The 16588-nt window shown below is 34.7% G+C and overlaps 1 protein-coding gene across 1 annotated transcript in view; it reads left to right on the top strand.

Moving 5' to 3' along the window:
• The window catches only part of hay (ATP-dependent DNA helicase hay), a 54591-nt gene that overhangs the window by 25710 nt on the left and 12293 nt on the right, over window positions 1-16588 (top strand). The window contains exons 9-12 of the mRNA XM_083121662.1: window positions 451-557; window positions 1622-1744; window positions 3450-3623; window positions 5119-5387. Coding sequence (XP_082977788.1) covers window positions 451-557; window positions 1622-1744; window positions 3450-3623; window positions 5119-5387 — 673 coding nt within the window. The remainder of the gene's footprint in view (window positions 1-450; window positions 558-1621; window positions 1745-3449; window positions 3624-5118; window positions 5388-16588) is intronic.

The raw sequence follows: 16588 nt of genomic DNA, 5'->3' as shown, positions 1-16588 counted from the left end.
TCCTATGCGGCCCCCGTGGTGGAGTGGTTAGCACATCACGCTACGACGTCAGGGGTCCCAGGTTCGAATCCCAGCCTGGGCATGGATGTTTGTTAATGTCCATTCGTCAATTTCATCGTATCATCACTCATCCCCATCTTTGCAAATTAGCCAAAAGTGGCACAAAAAGTAAAATAAAGCAAGTCAATCAATCAATCATAGACCCTATGCTTTATTGTACATAGCAGCTATACATTTTGTAGAATGTATATTTTATATCATCTGTCCAATACACTATGTAGAAATCAGAATTGCACAACACTTACAGCACAAATTGCAAGTATTAGGAGGTTATAGATATGGAAGTTATTCATTCTTAACTGTAAAGATTAAAATATTGTGTTAGAGGATTGCAGTAACAGAAATTGCAGAAATCAGCTCTGTGAACAATTGTTTGCTCTCTTTTTCTAGCATTGATCTCAAACCATCAGCAGTTTTGCGTCCTTACCAAGAGAAAAGCTTGAGGAAAATGTTTGGCAATGGAAGAGCTCGTTCAGGTGTTATTGTCCTGCCTTGCGGTAAGTTTGTACGTTAAGTTTCATTTAATGTATGAAAACGAGTCCGACAGAACATACTTTTAGAAAAAATAATGAAAGGATTAAAATTAGAATCAGTTGTTGAAATTCATATAAAAGATTTAAATGTTACTGTGAGCTTTGTTTTGGTGCAGTGTAATCTACAAAAAAGAAATAATGTCTTAAGAACTACATTTTGGACCTTTAACAAATGGTGAACCGCTTTGAAATTTCTGCTGACAATGAGTGTGTACACACATAAAATTTACCAATACCTTCTCCAATAACAAATTAAAATCATTCCATAAGGAACCTGTAGTTCTCTTATCTTCGTAAGGTATGTGAGAGCATGTCTGCCATACATTTTGCTTTAAACAGGTAATTTTGGAAACTAGGTTTCAGGAATTCTGCCTTTATATTTAAATGTATATTTAAAAAATGTAATGAACTGCAGAATTTTGCACCAACTTATAGGATATTTATCAAAGTGTCAGATTATTACAATCATTGGCAATGTTATCGATCCAACACCAATAGAACACAGATTTTTCTATCCTGCCACTGGCTTCTATCATTTTGTACTTTGTTGAATATTATAAAAGCAGAAAGTGTAGGAGGTGTCATTCCTGATAATTAGAATTTTGCGATAAATTTAACATTTTGTGCTTTGCATGCATTACAGAAAAAGAAATGTTCAAAGTGAGTACGTAGTTCGACATTTAGAGGAAATTTAAATGCATTTGGGATAATATTTCAGTATTAGAGGAAACAAATTTTGAAACTGTCAATATTTTTTCCATTATTTTATGCTGCTATTAAATGTGGTTGTTTAGCTATAGAGTGTGTTTTTTCTTCTGTCTGTAGACTTGAGTAGTTTATTTGTATGTTATTTTTTGAGACAAGAAATCATTTCACCTCTTGTTTGAAGTACACGGTTCTGTAAACTGCTTAACAAGACTAAATTTAACTTCCGATATTTGTGTCTGAAGATGCTAAACAAGTTTGTTACATATTTCAATCTGATCCAGATCTCTAAACCAGATTTACAGAGACTTTTGTCTTTTTAGGTGCTGGGAAAAGTTTAGTTGGAGTTACTGCTTGCTGCACAGTTCGCAAGAGAGCACTGGTGTTATGCAACTCTGGTGTGTCTGTGGAGCAATGGAAGCAGCAGTTTAAGATGTGGTCCACAGGTATTTGTTTCTTCATTTTTTCTTACTTGTTATGTGCATATAAGCAGCACAATCTTACATTAGGTACAAATTGAAGGAGGAAGACAGCTTACAAAATAAAATACAAATAAAAGCTTAAACTTTCAACATTTTGATGTTGGACCATTACTTCAGTTATATGAATAAGATATTTATGACTTAGGTAGAAATGTGGTGGTATATTTATTTATTTGGCTGAGCCAATACTACTTTCAAACCCTGGGGTTCTAGGTTTGAACCCCAACCTGGGCATGGGTATCCCTTCATCAATTTCATCATATGACTCATCCCCATCGTTGCAATTAGCCTAAAGTGGCAGAAAGGCGATGCTAAATAACAATCAATCAAATCAAATGAAAATTGGGGTGTAAAGGGTTATGCTTCCACGTAGTACACCCAATTGTCGACCTCACTTCCACTTAGTACACCCTGGACTGCTTTTTGCAGACTAACAAGGCTCTGGCGACTGGCCCTATGGCCAGTATAATTCTGTGTGTTGTCCTTTGTTGTTATGTGTGCTGAGTGCCTCTTTACAGCCTCAGCTTTTAACTAGTCACAATATTTTAATGTTTTAGTTACGACACGACATTACAGTTATGATATTTTAGTTATGGTAAGGGGTTGGAACCCGTATAAAGTGACTGTTGCAAAATAGCCTAAGTGCTGATGCACCCAAAATTTTAAATTCAAATTCAAATGAAAATTACTTTGACCCTATACCCATATTGATGCCAGTACTTATATTTGTCCCAGTGTTCAAACTGGTAGGTGATGCAATGGAGTGGTATCCTCCACTAGGAAGAATTATGTAAAGCTTCCCCCAAGTATCCCATTGTTCCCATGTTAAAACATAGGAGCATCATTGACAGATAACATGCCCTTGCCCAGCTAACAATTTTCACTTCTACCACTGGCATATGTCACTGTTGAACATGTAACAATAGAAAGCTGTTCAGAATATGTAGTTATTTCAACAACACTACTATATTAAGATGCAAGAACTGAATTTCTCAAGAAAATTTTATGTAATGTTCTTTTGTAGGTGCATTGTTAAATTTTAATATCCCCCTTCCCCCCTCCAAGTATTGAACTATTTTGAATGCAACTTCACATGTTTGGAGGAACATAACAGTGCTACGTACTAAATTCTTTTCATTCACTTTGGTTTTTGTGGTGAGCATAGCAAACTTCCGAATAAGATTTTTTGTAAAATTTTAAATGTTGTGTTCTTCTTCTTTGTTAACTTCTGCTGAGAGTCCTGTCATTCTGGAGAGAAAAAAAGCTGTTTCATCTATCTTATTTCTCCTTTTATGAATTTTTGAAAGAAGTGCCACTTGAAAGCCTCGTATCCCAAGAAGCTAGCCAATATCAGAAGTGGCCATTCACTAAAGGTTAAATATCAGAATATGTTTAAAAAACTATACGTGAGCACATAGGAATTGATGATTTTCCCAATTTCTCACATCCCTGATGTTATTTTACATTCGTGTAGTTACATGGAACCCTGATTTTATGTTTCTCAGAGGACCGGAATGAAAAAACAAATTAAAATTCAGGAAAATATAAAATTGAAGAAAAACGTATAATGCAGGAAAATATAAAATATGCGAACGTAAAAATTGTTGTTCCACTAAACTTGTAATATATATTTTGTTACTGTGATCTGTATGAAATTTCATGTTTTTAGCGGATGACAGCATGATATGCCGCTTCACATCTGAGGCCAAAGATAAGCCGATGGGTTGTGGAATTCTAGTAACCACATACTCTATGATTACACATACTCAGAAGAGATCATGGGAAGCTGAGCAAACCATGAAATGGTTACAAGAGCAAGAGTGGGGAATCATGGTTCTTGATGGTAAGACATTACTGTTCTTGTTGTTGTTTGAGTATATTAAGTGCTCTGCTTACATTAAATCTTACAACTGATAGTTCTGGGTTTGAGCTACAGTCTGTCATGTGCTTATAAGCAGTTAATGATGGTTTCTTTGTGCTTTGTCCATTCATCAATTTTGTCTAATCATTGTTCATTCTCAACATTCCAGTCGGCAATGTATTAAAAAGTAAACTGGACACAATTAAAATATAAATTGTAATGTGCAGTTTTGTTTAGAAAAATATTTGTTATTTCAGTCAATATTTTCATCTTTACTTTTTGTAAAATATTGTGTTCATTTGTTCTTTTGTATTTAGCAATGGAGTTTATTTATTGATTAGGATTAATTTTGTGATGTATCAGAACAAAATTCTTTACAAGAGAGAGAGAGAGAGAGAGAGAGAGAGAGAGGGGGGGGGGGGGCAGTTAATTAGCCTCTGACAATTCTTGAACAATTTTTCTGCAAAGATATATGAAGATTATAAATATGATAGTTGATTATAATTAGCTGAAAAATTAATTTCAAATAGCTCAACCAGCACAACCTGGGTTGTTGGCATTCCAGGCCATTGCTCTGCCATTGAGCTACCAACCCTACCTCTGACATCCCCACTACAAAAGTGCCATACATAATGAAGGGTGAACTTAACACTAAACTATGCCCACACAGGTTCTATGAATAACAACATTAAAATGATTTGCAGTGCCAATGATTTTAATACACAACCAGAGTAAATAGAAGGAAAAATGTGCTCACTCAATGTAATTTGGTGGTGTTTCTGCAAGGTACTGCTAGAGATGCAACTTGTTTGTCAATTTTCAAAAAACGCCATTTTGAGGCCCAAAAAATAAAACCAATAATCGATTTAGAGAGAAATTTGTCTGGCAGTTTCATGCCCCATTTAGTTGTTTAGAGAAGTGTTCGTTTTATCTCCTTACAGAAAGGTGAAAATTCAAATTTTGCCGACTTTTTTGGCATTCTGGATCACTGTGCAATGGTGGATGGCCAATGTTCCCATACTCTAACCGAAATCTCAAGAGAAATTTTTATTTCCCCAAGGATACTCAAACCTGCATGCATCCTGTGGGCTGAGCTAAAAGCCTGGCACCTTAGACCACACAGCCACATTGCAGGACTTCTTTCCCATTATGTATTGCATAATAAAAGAACAACGAAGACATAGTCACAGCATGTACCTTTGTTTTGATGGTAGTCCTAATTTTAGGTTGATCCTTGTTCACAACTACCAATAAAAAAAGGTATATGAAATTTTGTCTTGATTGTTGCATGATATTGATGACATGTGGTGTGAAATATCACACTTTTATTATGTTGATTAATAATCATGAGAATTGGTAATTTAGTGCTCTGGATTACTTTTAGAGTAATTAATTCATTTTCCATGGTTATTTTTTGTGCATTTCTTTTGCTTTGTTCTCCTCAATTAAAGAAAACTCTCATTATTGTGTTTTGCAGAGGTGCACACGATACCAGCAAAAATGTTTCGAAGAGTGTTGACCATAGTTCAGTCCCATTGCAAGCTTGGATTAACAGCAACTCTACTTCGAGAGGATGACAAGATTGCTGATTTGAATTTCCTCATTGGGCCGAAACTGTACGAGGCCAACTGGCTGGAATTGCAGAAGCGAGGCTTCATTGCTCGCGTCCAGTGTGCTGAAGTTTGGTGCCCAATGACTCCCGAGTTCTACAGGGAATACTTGATGTGTAAAACGAGCAAGAAATTGGTGAGTTGGCAAAGAATTATCAGAATTTACTGTTCATTTGTGATTATCTTCTTTGGATTTGACTTTCGTTAAAGTTCCACAAGTCCAGAATGATCGATTGATTGAGTTGGTGTTTCAAGTCCACTTTGTAAACAGTATAGCTAATTGGGACTGGACCTGCAGTTTAAAGTGGGATCCGAACCACTATGTGCCTCCACCAGGTATCAAACTCCGGACCCCTTGATTTCAACGCGATGGGGTGGCATAAGTCCAGAACAATAGGTAATTTTGTAGAATAGAAATTTAATCTTTCACATGCTTATCTTTGGAGCTAAGAACACTAGAGTTACATATTATTCCTCATTTAGTACACATTGGGATATAAGCCTGCGGTAGAAAAAACAAATTATCCAAAATCGGTTAGAAGAAGAAGAAAAAAGAAGAAAACTTTTTTCACGAAATTTGAAATTCAATGAACCCTCATGCAGGTAACACCAGGATGTGATAGTACAAAATGGTACCTGCATATTGCCTGATATGCTTTCCGTTACTGTGGAAAAAATGCACAATTATTGCTTGCCCTCGGTAAAGTGTGTTTCCAAACACCAGAATTGAGAAAAGAGTGATGTCAAAAATCAATGAAAACAATACAAAAAGAATGCACATAATTTTCAGGACTCCCCCCTTCCCTCCCTCTGCAATATAGCAAAAATGAAATTAAACTTTAGTAATTGCTAATTACAGTCTGCTCTCGATTCTACGACCCTCTCGAAGTAATTACCCTTTTCCCAGGAACCATGAAAAATTTTGGAAAAAAGTTGAAAAATTGAAGGAAATCTGCCAAAAAATAAGTTTCTTGCACTTGTTTTATTTGCACTCATTTCCTTCACAAGTGCTCTACTGCTCGCAAGTGGGCCTGATCTAAAAATAGACACCACACCACAGCTTGATTGATAACCAATAGCACTTGACCTCTGCCCTCCCCTCCTCCCAAGCGCAATGTTACCCCGCAGCCAAGAGCCGCTACCCAACACGACAGGCTTGTTTTGCCATTGTGATTTCGCTTGCTCTTGGATATACGAGAAGAGATCGAATATGCTTGGATAATGTTTTAAATCGACCTTGGCTTGTTTCCTTGTCCTAAGAACTGCTGACAACTCGCAAGGGAAAGGGGGGGGGGGGCAGGGGATCAGCCTGAAATGACTGCTGGACTTGCAGTCTTTGTCAGTGTGTATGGCAGGTCAAGCTCTTTTGTCGATGAATACACCACCATGAACCATGAGAAATGAGAGATAAAATCGCAGAAATGTTCCAAAATACAGATGCGTGGCACCTGGAAGTCTGGTCCAGCTCTGACCTAGAGTTTAGGAGGTCCCCATAAGTGAGCAACTCTTGGCCTTGGAGCATACAACTTCCGGTAACCGCTTTCATTCAAAACATGTTCTTCGTTCCCTGTAACACTTCATAAAAAAGCGAAACTGTTACGAGATAATCAAAGCCACATAGGCCAACTAAAGATCGTTAACCCTCTTAATGAATTGTCAACCAAGCTTCCACAAAAGTTAACTTCGATCTTACATGCATCATAACTCCCGTTTCCCACTTCATATGTTTTCCTAACTGTGCCTGCCGATGTCATAATATTTGCCAAAAAAGTGTTCCATTGGCTGAGTGGCTTCTCTCTCTCTTTTTCCTCTCAGCAAACGTGTAGGGGGAGGGGAACGATGCTCGTGTGTGCACACAGTGTGATTACAGGCGAGGGTGGAAGTGGACCCGTCTTCCTTTCTGTCTAAAATGGGGCAACCAGTTCTGGATACATTCTTGAAAACGTACAAAAACCATAGGACAAGTAATAAAAAAAAGTGACCCCCCCCCCTTCCCAGCCCATTCTCTACCACTGGTGTGCACGGCAATGTGATAATTGCAGAATACAGGTCCTATTTTTTTTAATGCTATTTACTGCATAGGAAATATTGCCCGCATTATTGTCTGTTGCATAGTAAAATGTAAAGCAAGGTCATTTCTTTCTTCTTCACACTGCTGATAAAAGTTCAGTCTTCGACAGTTGCGTTATCTTAAAATGCTCAATGTAAGAATGGACGCTGAGACCGATTTAAAGAAACATTATTCACGGGGAAAATGTTTGTAGGAGTGCATGTTTGACATCGAGAATACTCCTAAATCCAACATGAAATCGTCGATTAACGGGAGAGTAAATAATGATCACCCATTTTGATATCTCAAAATGCGCAGATTTCATAGATATTGCTTTGAGTTCATTTTATGCTGATGGGCTAATCGGGAATAAATATACAGTTTAAAGTGACATCCAATTCCAATCCTGAATGATTCTAGAGTGCAACGCTGTTTAATGTGTCCTAGAATATGCATTGGGTGAAAACAGATTGCAAGTTGTGTGTTTCCTTTTTCAGGCTGGATTACAATGCAAGTCGAGGATGGAGTTTAGACATTCCCTTGAATGGGGGAGGGGGGTGACTATGATGTTGGTTGAAGCAAAGAAAACGTGATTTTTCTTACGATGTATTTTACACAGCCAAACCAGAACGAAATTTATGCCTTTTTTTTTTGTCTGGTGCCTAGAAAGGTTGTGTTGTTTCTCCAGAGATATGTTATCATACCAGTTAATCTTGTAACAGACAATGCTCCAGTATATAATGTGTGCACACTGCATAGAGAACTGTGGTTCTGCTGAATAGGTTTTGTTGAAGTTTGTGTTTTCTCTCCTGAGTTTTGCTACATTATCTTTGGAACTATTAGGGCTGCAATGATTATATTATACCAGTTTATAGCTCTCGTTCTGCTCTACAAAATGTGACTATTGGATTTTATGTAGCTGCTCAAGAAAAGTGAAAATCGTTTATTTTTCTGCCCAATTTTTTAACAAAACATGAATGAAAATGAATAAAAAGGTGCTGAACCATCAAAGAGGGGGTAAAAAGGGGATAAATGTGCTAATCTCACAAAAAGGTGCAACAAAGTGTGTTCATTTTACTTGATTTCATGTCCTAAAATACACATCTCAAACGATCGGTATGAAAACAGCTATATTTTTGGAAAGGTGCTGCACCTTAAAATCTGTTCCCTACTAATTACATACCTCAAGACTCGTGCAGAATTCATAACATTTATCTCCGACCATTATCCGAGTCACAGCATGTCCTAAAAATCACATACCATGAGAAAAAGCTCCTTGTTTCATTATGGAACAGAGCCATAGTTTAAGGGATAAGTAGCTTCACAGGTAAAAGTCAAGTGGAGTCAGGCCTGGACTTTGTGTCCTGGGTACTGGCAATCAAGGTACTCACTCTCTCACAACAATGGCATAATTTGTTGATGCTTGGTCATGTTGGAACTAGACCAAAGACTGCTTCGTGCATTGGTCCTCATAATGTTGTGCATAAATTATTTTATTTCAAGTTCAATTGAAAGTAAGGAAAGTTTGAAATACTCAATAGATGAGAGTGTAATCTTAGTGTAATGTGCTGGATACAAAGCCTGAATAAGAAACAAACATTCTCATGGTTGTTATTAACAGAGGTAGAAAAGGACCTAGTACAAATTGATTGTGAGGAAACTGAATATAATGTGTGCTTGCATTGTAATAGTAAACTTTCTGTGAATGTCTTATATCAGGTCATTAGTTCATGATATGAAAATGAGAAGATAAAAGTAATGCTAATAACAAATGGAAATTAAGGCGAGAAAAAAATAAGTAATGCCAACTCCTTCATGGAGCATAATATAAACGAGGCTTTATTCTTATAAATCAAACTATGAACACCATTAATAACAAAAGTTAAAATGAAAAATTTGAAAGGAAATAAGACCCTAGTTAAGGTTAAGGTTAAAATGAAAAATTGATCTCAAGGAAAATAACATCGTAGTACATTGTCAGATGCAGATAAATCTGCAAAAGAAGAAGAATATTAGCATGCATTTATGACGGTATCATAATGAGTACCATCATAAAGTGAAAAATAAAATAATTTTATCAGTTAAAATCTACGATTTGAGCTCGTATTTGGTGGTTTATATTTGTACAAAGATAATTTACATCACTTTGGCTTTGTTTTAATTGAAGTACGTATGTAAACTTCAAGCATATAAAATATTTTATATAATTCAGCGATGTAATTTGGTTTGTGAAGGATCAAAAAGTGCTTACCGTAGATTGTCAATTTATGCAAAATCGCACATATGTTTGGTTTTAACAGCTTTTGCTTGCTCATTCATGAATATATGGGTACAAAAATGCATTTAATATGTGTTACTAGCATGTACAAACCATATAAAATAAGTTTTGGCAGAATTTCGACGATACAATTACGATTTGCTACAAGGAGCGCCTTGAAGAGTAATCCTAAAGTTGTAAAATTGTGAAACATAGCCAACTCACATAAAGGGAAAAATCTAACTTGTGCGTAAATAACCTTTTTCCCACCAAAATTGTAAAACTTAAAATAACGGTAAAAGGTGAAAAGAAAATACGAAAACATGTAATGAAGTATTGTAATATCTATTTTATTGTATCTAATTTATTTTACAAGCATTTTCAGGTATTATATGTGTACAATTCAATAATTGTCATTTTAAAAGTAATAACAAGTTTGTATTCTGTGCTTAAAGTTGTAACAGTGTGAGTTTGGATACACTGCCTCATCTAAAAGATCAACGACGACGAGTATGGAGTCGCTAAAAGTTTTGGGAAACTGAAATTGGAACTATTTAAATATAACGTGAAGATTTGTCGATCTAATGTGATATAGCAGTGCAGATAAGTACAATATTTGCATTTAATACTCGAAATTGCGTCGCAAAGTGCATTAAAGGTCCAAAGGACATTAAAATAGTGACCCGATGGAATCACGTAAAATGGCAGCCATCTTCGTTTGAAACTGAATTTTCAGATAAGTATTATACATTCATGTAGCTACATAAATCAAAGGCCTAGTTTGAAAATACGAAAAATTATCTACTTTGAATGTGGAAAGGTTATAGAACACACAAACACGCATAATTTGTCTTGGATTGTTCTTCGTTATAATCGAGCGTTTAGTGCAAATTGTCTCGTAAAAAATCTTGGAAACTTGAAACAATTTTCCATATGCTTATAAGTTGACTTGAGATCGTGACTAATATGTAAAAGAACTTGAAATATGAAAATGTGATATCGAAATGTAAAATCTTAGTTGATTACATGAATGTATGCTGAATACGGTATATGAACGGATACTTCGTACTTGTGAAATTTGTTTATAATACACTCTTCATTAATACTTAACATGTGGTAATTTTCTTTATTACTTCAAAAGTTGACACAGTTATTTGTAAGGTTAAGTTGTTATATTGAAAATTTGAGTTGAACTTTTGGTAACTTATGATGTGAAATATGAATTAATTTTTTTTAATCCCTTTTTGAAAAATGAATGACCGTGACATTCAATAAGCCGAGGAAGAGCGTCATTCATATAAGATTATGAGACTCAACATGAGACAAAGCCTTTCTAATGTTGACATTTAAGTAAGAAACTGCATGATCATTAGACATATCAGTATATTGTGCTAAATTATTGCCTTCTAGGTAATCATTATTTTCACTATAATTATTGACATTAGGTGAAGGTTTGGATGAGAGAATGATGTGACTCACGTCATCTGATTCGTATTCCACATCATACATATCTTGCTGCACACCCCTAGTTGTCATATTCGCAAATGGCCTAGTAACTTGCAATCGATCTAACGCAGTATGTACATATCCCAAATCCTTCCTAACAGTACATAAAGACAGATCATTTTCTTCACAAGCCCTAAAACATTTCTCAAACTTCAAATCAAATTGCCTGGACAGGTCTTCGATTGCACTTGCGATTTTGTTATCAAAATCGTCAGCTAATGATACCAATCCCCCTTTCACCTTATTGTCAAGCGTATGTATATCTTTAACTACCTTGTCATTTCTAACTATACACTCATTCCTATATTGAGCCATTTCAATTTTGAGATCTCTAAGCTCCTTAGTATGAGCCTTACTTGCTTCGGTTAGTGCATGCAAAGCTGTGTCTACCTTTTTATTTTGTTCTGCTTGCACCTGCAAAGCAGTGTCTAGTTTACTATTTAGGGAATTTAGTAACCCCACAATGTCCATCAGTGTGACATTTCCTTCAACAATTTCCGTCATTGTTAAAATATTGGAACAGACTAGCAAGGTAAACACAAAATTGCAACATTAAATAATTCACTCCCTATCAGTCAAATAAGAGACAACTTGAGTCTCACTAATCTAATAATAGGTACACTAATATTTTAACATCATCATCTTACAGATGGAAAACAAGTCAATATAATTTAATATTATTGAGACAAAATGAGTCTCATAAATCTTATATGAATGACGCTCTTCCTCGGCTTATTGAATGTCACGGTCATTCATTTTTCAAAAAGGGATTAAAAAAAATTAATTCGTATTTCACATCATAAGTTACCAAAAGTTTAAGATTACACGATTGCAAAAGACGTCGCAATGGTGTCATGAAGTTAAAGTTAACTTCACACTTGTAATGTCGTAGACTTACATTTAAGCATCGTATAACTTACCTTTAAAGTATCTTAACGAAGGCATTGTTGCAAGGTGCAGTCATGTCTTATTACATTTTACCTGATTGTGACATAAATTTTGGAGGGGTAAACAGAGTAACATGCATAGTGTTTATCGTCTAGGAGTAAGTTCAGAATTAAAGAATAATGAACTGAAAATGGTGTACACTCTTAGGGATTGTACATGTTGGTAAAAGGTATGTTATGTAAAATACATAAATTTGTTAGTAAGTGAATTTGAAACATGCAGTTTAGCGAAAGAGCTTTATTGCGTACATGTAATATCAGATACTGATAGTTAACTAGATTACTTTCAATATGACAGTATCGGTACATATCTTAATTTGAGAAATTGTGGATTGTGTAGCTATTAGTTATGTAGCTTGACATGCTGAGTCATGTATACAGTACAGTTTCAATACTTGGATAAATCAACCATGAATGCAAACTGTAAAATTGAAAAATATTATCAGTTTGTTTATTCAGTGCTTTTGAGGTTGGCCTATAATTGGTAGTATACCTCATACTCCTAAGATGATAATATGATATATTTGTAATTTTGTTAGTATGACATTGAAGCTTGAAAAATGTGAGTTTTGTAGATTAGAAATTAAATTTTTGGGTCACATTATTACTTCGCAGGGGTATATGAAAGATCCTAAATATGTAGATTCCATAGTCAATTTGCCTGTACCCAATTCGGTGAAGCAATTGCAAAAAATCCTAGGTTGTTTTAATTGGTTGAGCAAATGCATAAAAAATTATGCCATCATAGCACAACCTATGTATGACTTGTTGAAGGCTGGTAAGAAGTGGCAATGGAATGACCAAGCTTCTACAGCTTTTAAAACACTAAAAGATAAAGTTAGTGAGCAAGTACTTTTATCTTTTCCTAACTTTTTACACACTTTTTATGTACAAACTGATGCATCAATAATAGGAGTTGCAGGATACTGCTATCAGCTGATAGATGGTAATTTTAGACCTCTCGGTTTCGTGAGCAGATTGCTCAGAAATTATTTAAAATCATACACATCTACGGAATTGGAGGTTTTAGCCATATTGTTTACTATTGATAAGTTCTGTTCACTGTTAAAAGGCAGACATTTCATTATCATAACTGACCACAAAGCACTTACCTGGTTAGAAACGGCGCACACATGGAATGCACGTTTAACTCGTTGGTTTGTACAATTACAACCGTATTCCTTCCAAGTACAATACTGTAAAGGGTCAGAAAATATAATTGCTGATGTACTAAGTAGAACATTTCCGATGCAGGAAGATCTGTTATATCATGTAAATTCTTTGCAGTTTAAGGAAATAGTAGTACCTTTCATTAATATAGATGATTTGATTGTAGCCCAAGAAAAAGATGATGAATTGAAGGAAATTAGGCAATATATTTTGCACTCTTCAATTCTCAATGATAATCCAAGAAGTAGGACTTGGAGTGAACGTTATCTTCTAAGAGACAATATTTTGTGTGTTAGAGACTTACATAACGTGCAAAAGATTAGAATTTGTATTCCAATTACATTGGTAGGTTCAATTTTGAATAAATTTCATGACTTATCAGGACACTTTGGTGCTAGTCGTACACTTTCTCAAATATATAGATACTTCCAATGGAAAGGTATGAAGAAAGATGTACAACAATATGTAGCAGACTGTGATTTATGCATTCGTACTAAACCGAACAAGCATCCGTCTAAACATTTAGCCAAAGTACACATTACCGACAAGCCTGGGAAAATATTGTTCATTGATTTACAAGGTCAATTCACCATGGGTCCTAAACGTGAACGCTTCTTATTTACTATATTGGATGCAGCTTCCAGGTATTTGGTGGCATATCCAGTGACAAACAGTAATGCTGTTACGGTACTGAATAAATTGTGCCATGTATATTTTGTACATCTGGGTATTCCAGAAAAAATAATTTCGGATAATGGACCACAGTTTCGTTCATGTCATTTTAATACTAAAATGAAAGAATATGGTGTGAAACTTATGTTTACTCCACCTTACCATCCATCGTCCAACATGGTTGAACGATATCATTCGGAACTTAACCGTTTAATGAGAGTATTGTGCATAGATAACCATGCTAAATGGCCCCAGCAAGTAACCATGGCTTTGCATTGGTTAAACAATACAATCTCCTCACAAACTGGTTTCGCTCCAATAGAGTTAAGGTTAAATAAGGAACCTAATCTACAAATAGGAGATGTCATGTATGATAATAGTACACATCAGTCATGGAATGATAAACTGCTTATGGCTCAAATTAAGAGTCATGCAGCTAGATCCAATAAATTAAACAAATTGAATAGTAGACAACAAGATAAAATAACGATTTCTTCTGGGAATCTAGTTTTTATTAGAAATAGACGAATAGATATTGAGGATAATCCAATTAAAAAATATTGTTTTTTATATGAAGGTCCATACTTATGTATAAAAAACTTTGGTGACTCTCGTATATCAGTCTTACATTGTAGTGATGGTATTCTGATTGAAAACATTGCTATTGAACATGTAAAATTATGGAAATGTTCCAAAGACAAGAAAATTTCTTGGTTGAACACTTTGCATAATGCAAGTAGCGCACATAAAGATGTGCAAAATCTACTTGAAGCATCAATGCAAGAAAAGGATGATGTTTCTTCATCTGTCAAAGCAGATGAGTGTACAGTTTGTTCTTGAAACAGACTTACCATTAGTGAGGTTAGCCTAAGTTGGTAGTACACCTCGTACAAGAATTTATAATGTGCTTAAAAATCTCTCATAGTTATTCAATATTTTTCTTTGGTTGGCCTATAAATGGTCGTACTTTAAATACTTTCTATTATAGTAATAATTTAGATTTAGTTGTTAGGATTTACCTTATGGACTGTGAGATACTTAATAAAATGTGAAACAATTCAGTGCATCAAAGTCACACTTTAGCAATATTTGTTAGTTGAACTGTCTTAGCATATAATTTCACATATATTTGTCCAAAGAACAAGCTACTCAAGTTTTAGACTATGACTCCTAGGGAATGGTACCAAAAATCCAAATGCTAATTTTAATGTGAATTATTTTGAGTTATTTGATTCCATAAGCTGAATCGAATACTCACAGTATGTTGCAAAAGGTAAGCGAAGAGATCCATGACTTGATCCGAGCTTGTTGCATATGCTGACATGCCATAGAGCATGAAAACTTGGGGTAGGTTCACGTAAAGGCAATAAGTAAGTCCTATAGTGCCACTCAAAAAACTGAATGTGAAAAGTGTTGTAATGTGTGAGTTGGTTCACGTTAAAGGCAATAAGTAAGTCCTATAGTGCCACTCATGAAACTTAATATGAAGATTGTTAAAATGTGAATTATTTTAAGAACGTGATTATATTTTATTAGCATAGGATATTGGATGGTACATTTTCTTCACAAGTTGAAACCTTACTAAAGCAATTTCTTTTTGTGTAGTTTGGTTAAGTGAGTAAGACATTATTTGTACTGGGCAAATGAGAAGTATTGGAACGCCTTCATAATCGTACCTGGTTTTTTGGGATGTTGTTTGCTTAAATCAGTAACGTTTACATCTAGTAAATGGTCATGCTCCTTTACATGGCAGTGCATACAGGTTTGACATTAATTAAGCTCTAAAATACCGATTTGAAGTTCAATTAAAAGTTTTCTCACGTCCACAGCAGTGTGAATTTCCTCTCAACAAAGTTTTCTTTCAGAATGGTATAGAAATGATTGTTATTTTTTTTTGTCAATATTATTGAGCAGTAACCATTTTTATTTTAAGTGGTGAAGATTGACAATAAATAATTTTGAGCAGTAACCATGTTGTAAATGGTGAAGATTGACAAAAAAAAAAATAATAATAATTGAGCAGTAGCCATATTATGAATGGTGAAGTTTGTGAGTATTCTATCATACAAACAATGGGTTGTAATAATTTTATGTTTTGTATTCATTTAACTAAAGTGTTGATGTATAATTCTTTGTAGCTCACTCTACTAGTAATGATGTAGCTACAAATGTGTTAACGTATTAATCTTTGCTTTTGTTTGTCATTTCACATATAATATTTGATATGCTATTGAACTTCACCATAACTTTGAAGTTTGAACTTCATTTTAAATGTATTTTAATATAACATTATACCATGGTCTTTAACAATACTTCAGCTCAGAAACATGTTAAAGTTTCTTAATATATAAATTATAATAATTTTCTTCTTTGCATTTGTTTAACTTAAATATTGTTCTATAATTTTTGAGGCTCACTCTCCTAAAGATGATGAGCTGGAAATTTCTTAACAGGTTAATATTTCCTCTGGTTTATAATTTTGACACAAAATATATGGTATGCAATTGAAGTTCACTATCACTTCATAATCTATCGAGTAATTTATTGTGACATGATACTATTGTCAGTATTGTCTGTTCAGCTTTCAAAGGCTTATGATATATGGGTATGTCAACGGTATCCACATAAGTGTATAGCCATGTCATGCCGCTTTGGTCACACTCTTCTGTTTTTGTTGTCGGATAATCTCATCTAGTGACATGGATAATATATGGTCACACTCTTCTGTTTTTGTT

Source organism: Lepisma saccharinum, chromosome 4, assembly GCF_977018435.1.
Source record: "Lepisma saccharinum chromosome 4, izLepSacc3.1, whole genome shotgun sequence".
Classification (NCBI taxonomy): domain Eukaryota; kingdom Metazoa; phylum Arthropoda; class Insecta; order Zygentoma; family Lepismatidae; genus Lepisma; species Lepisma saccharinum.
The sequence above is the reverse complement of the archived record's forward strand: the minus strand, read 5'-3'. Positions and strand labels throughout refer to the sequence as shown.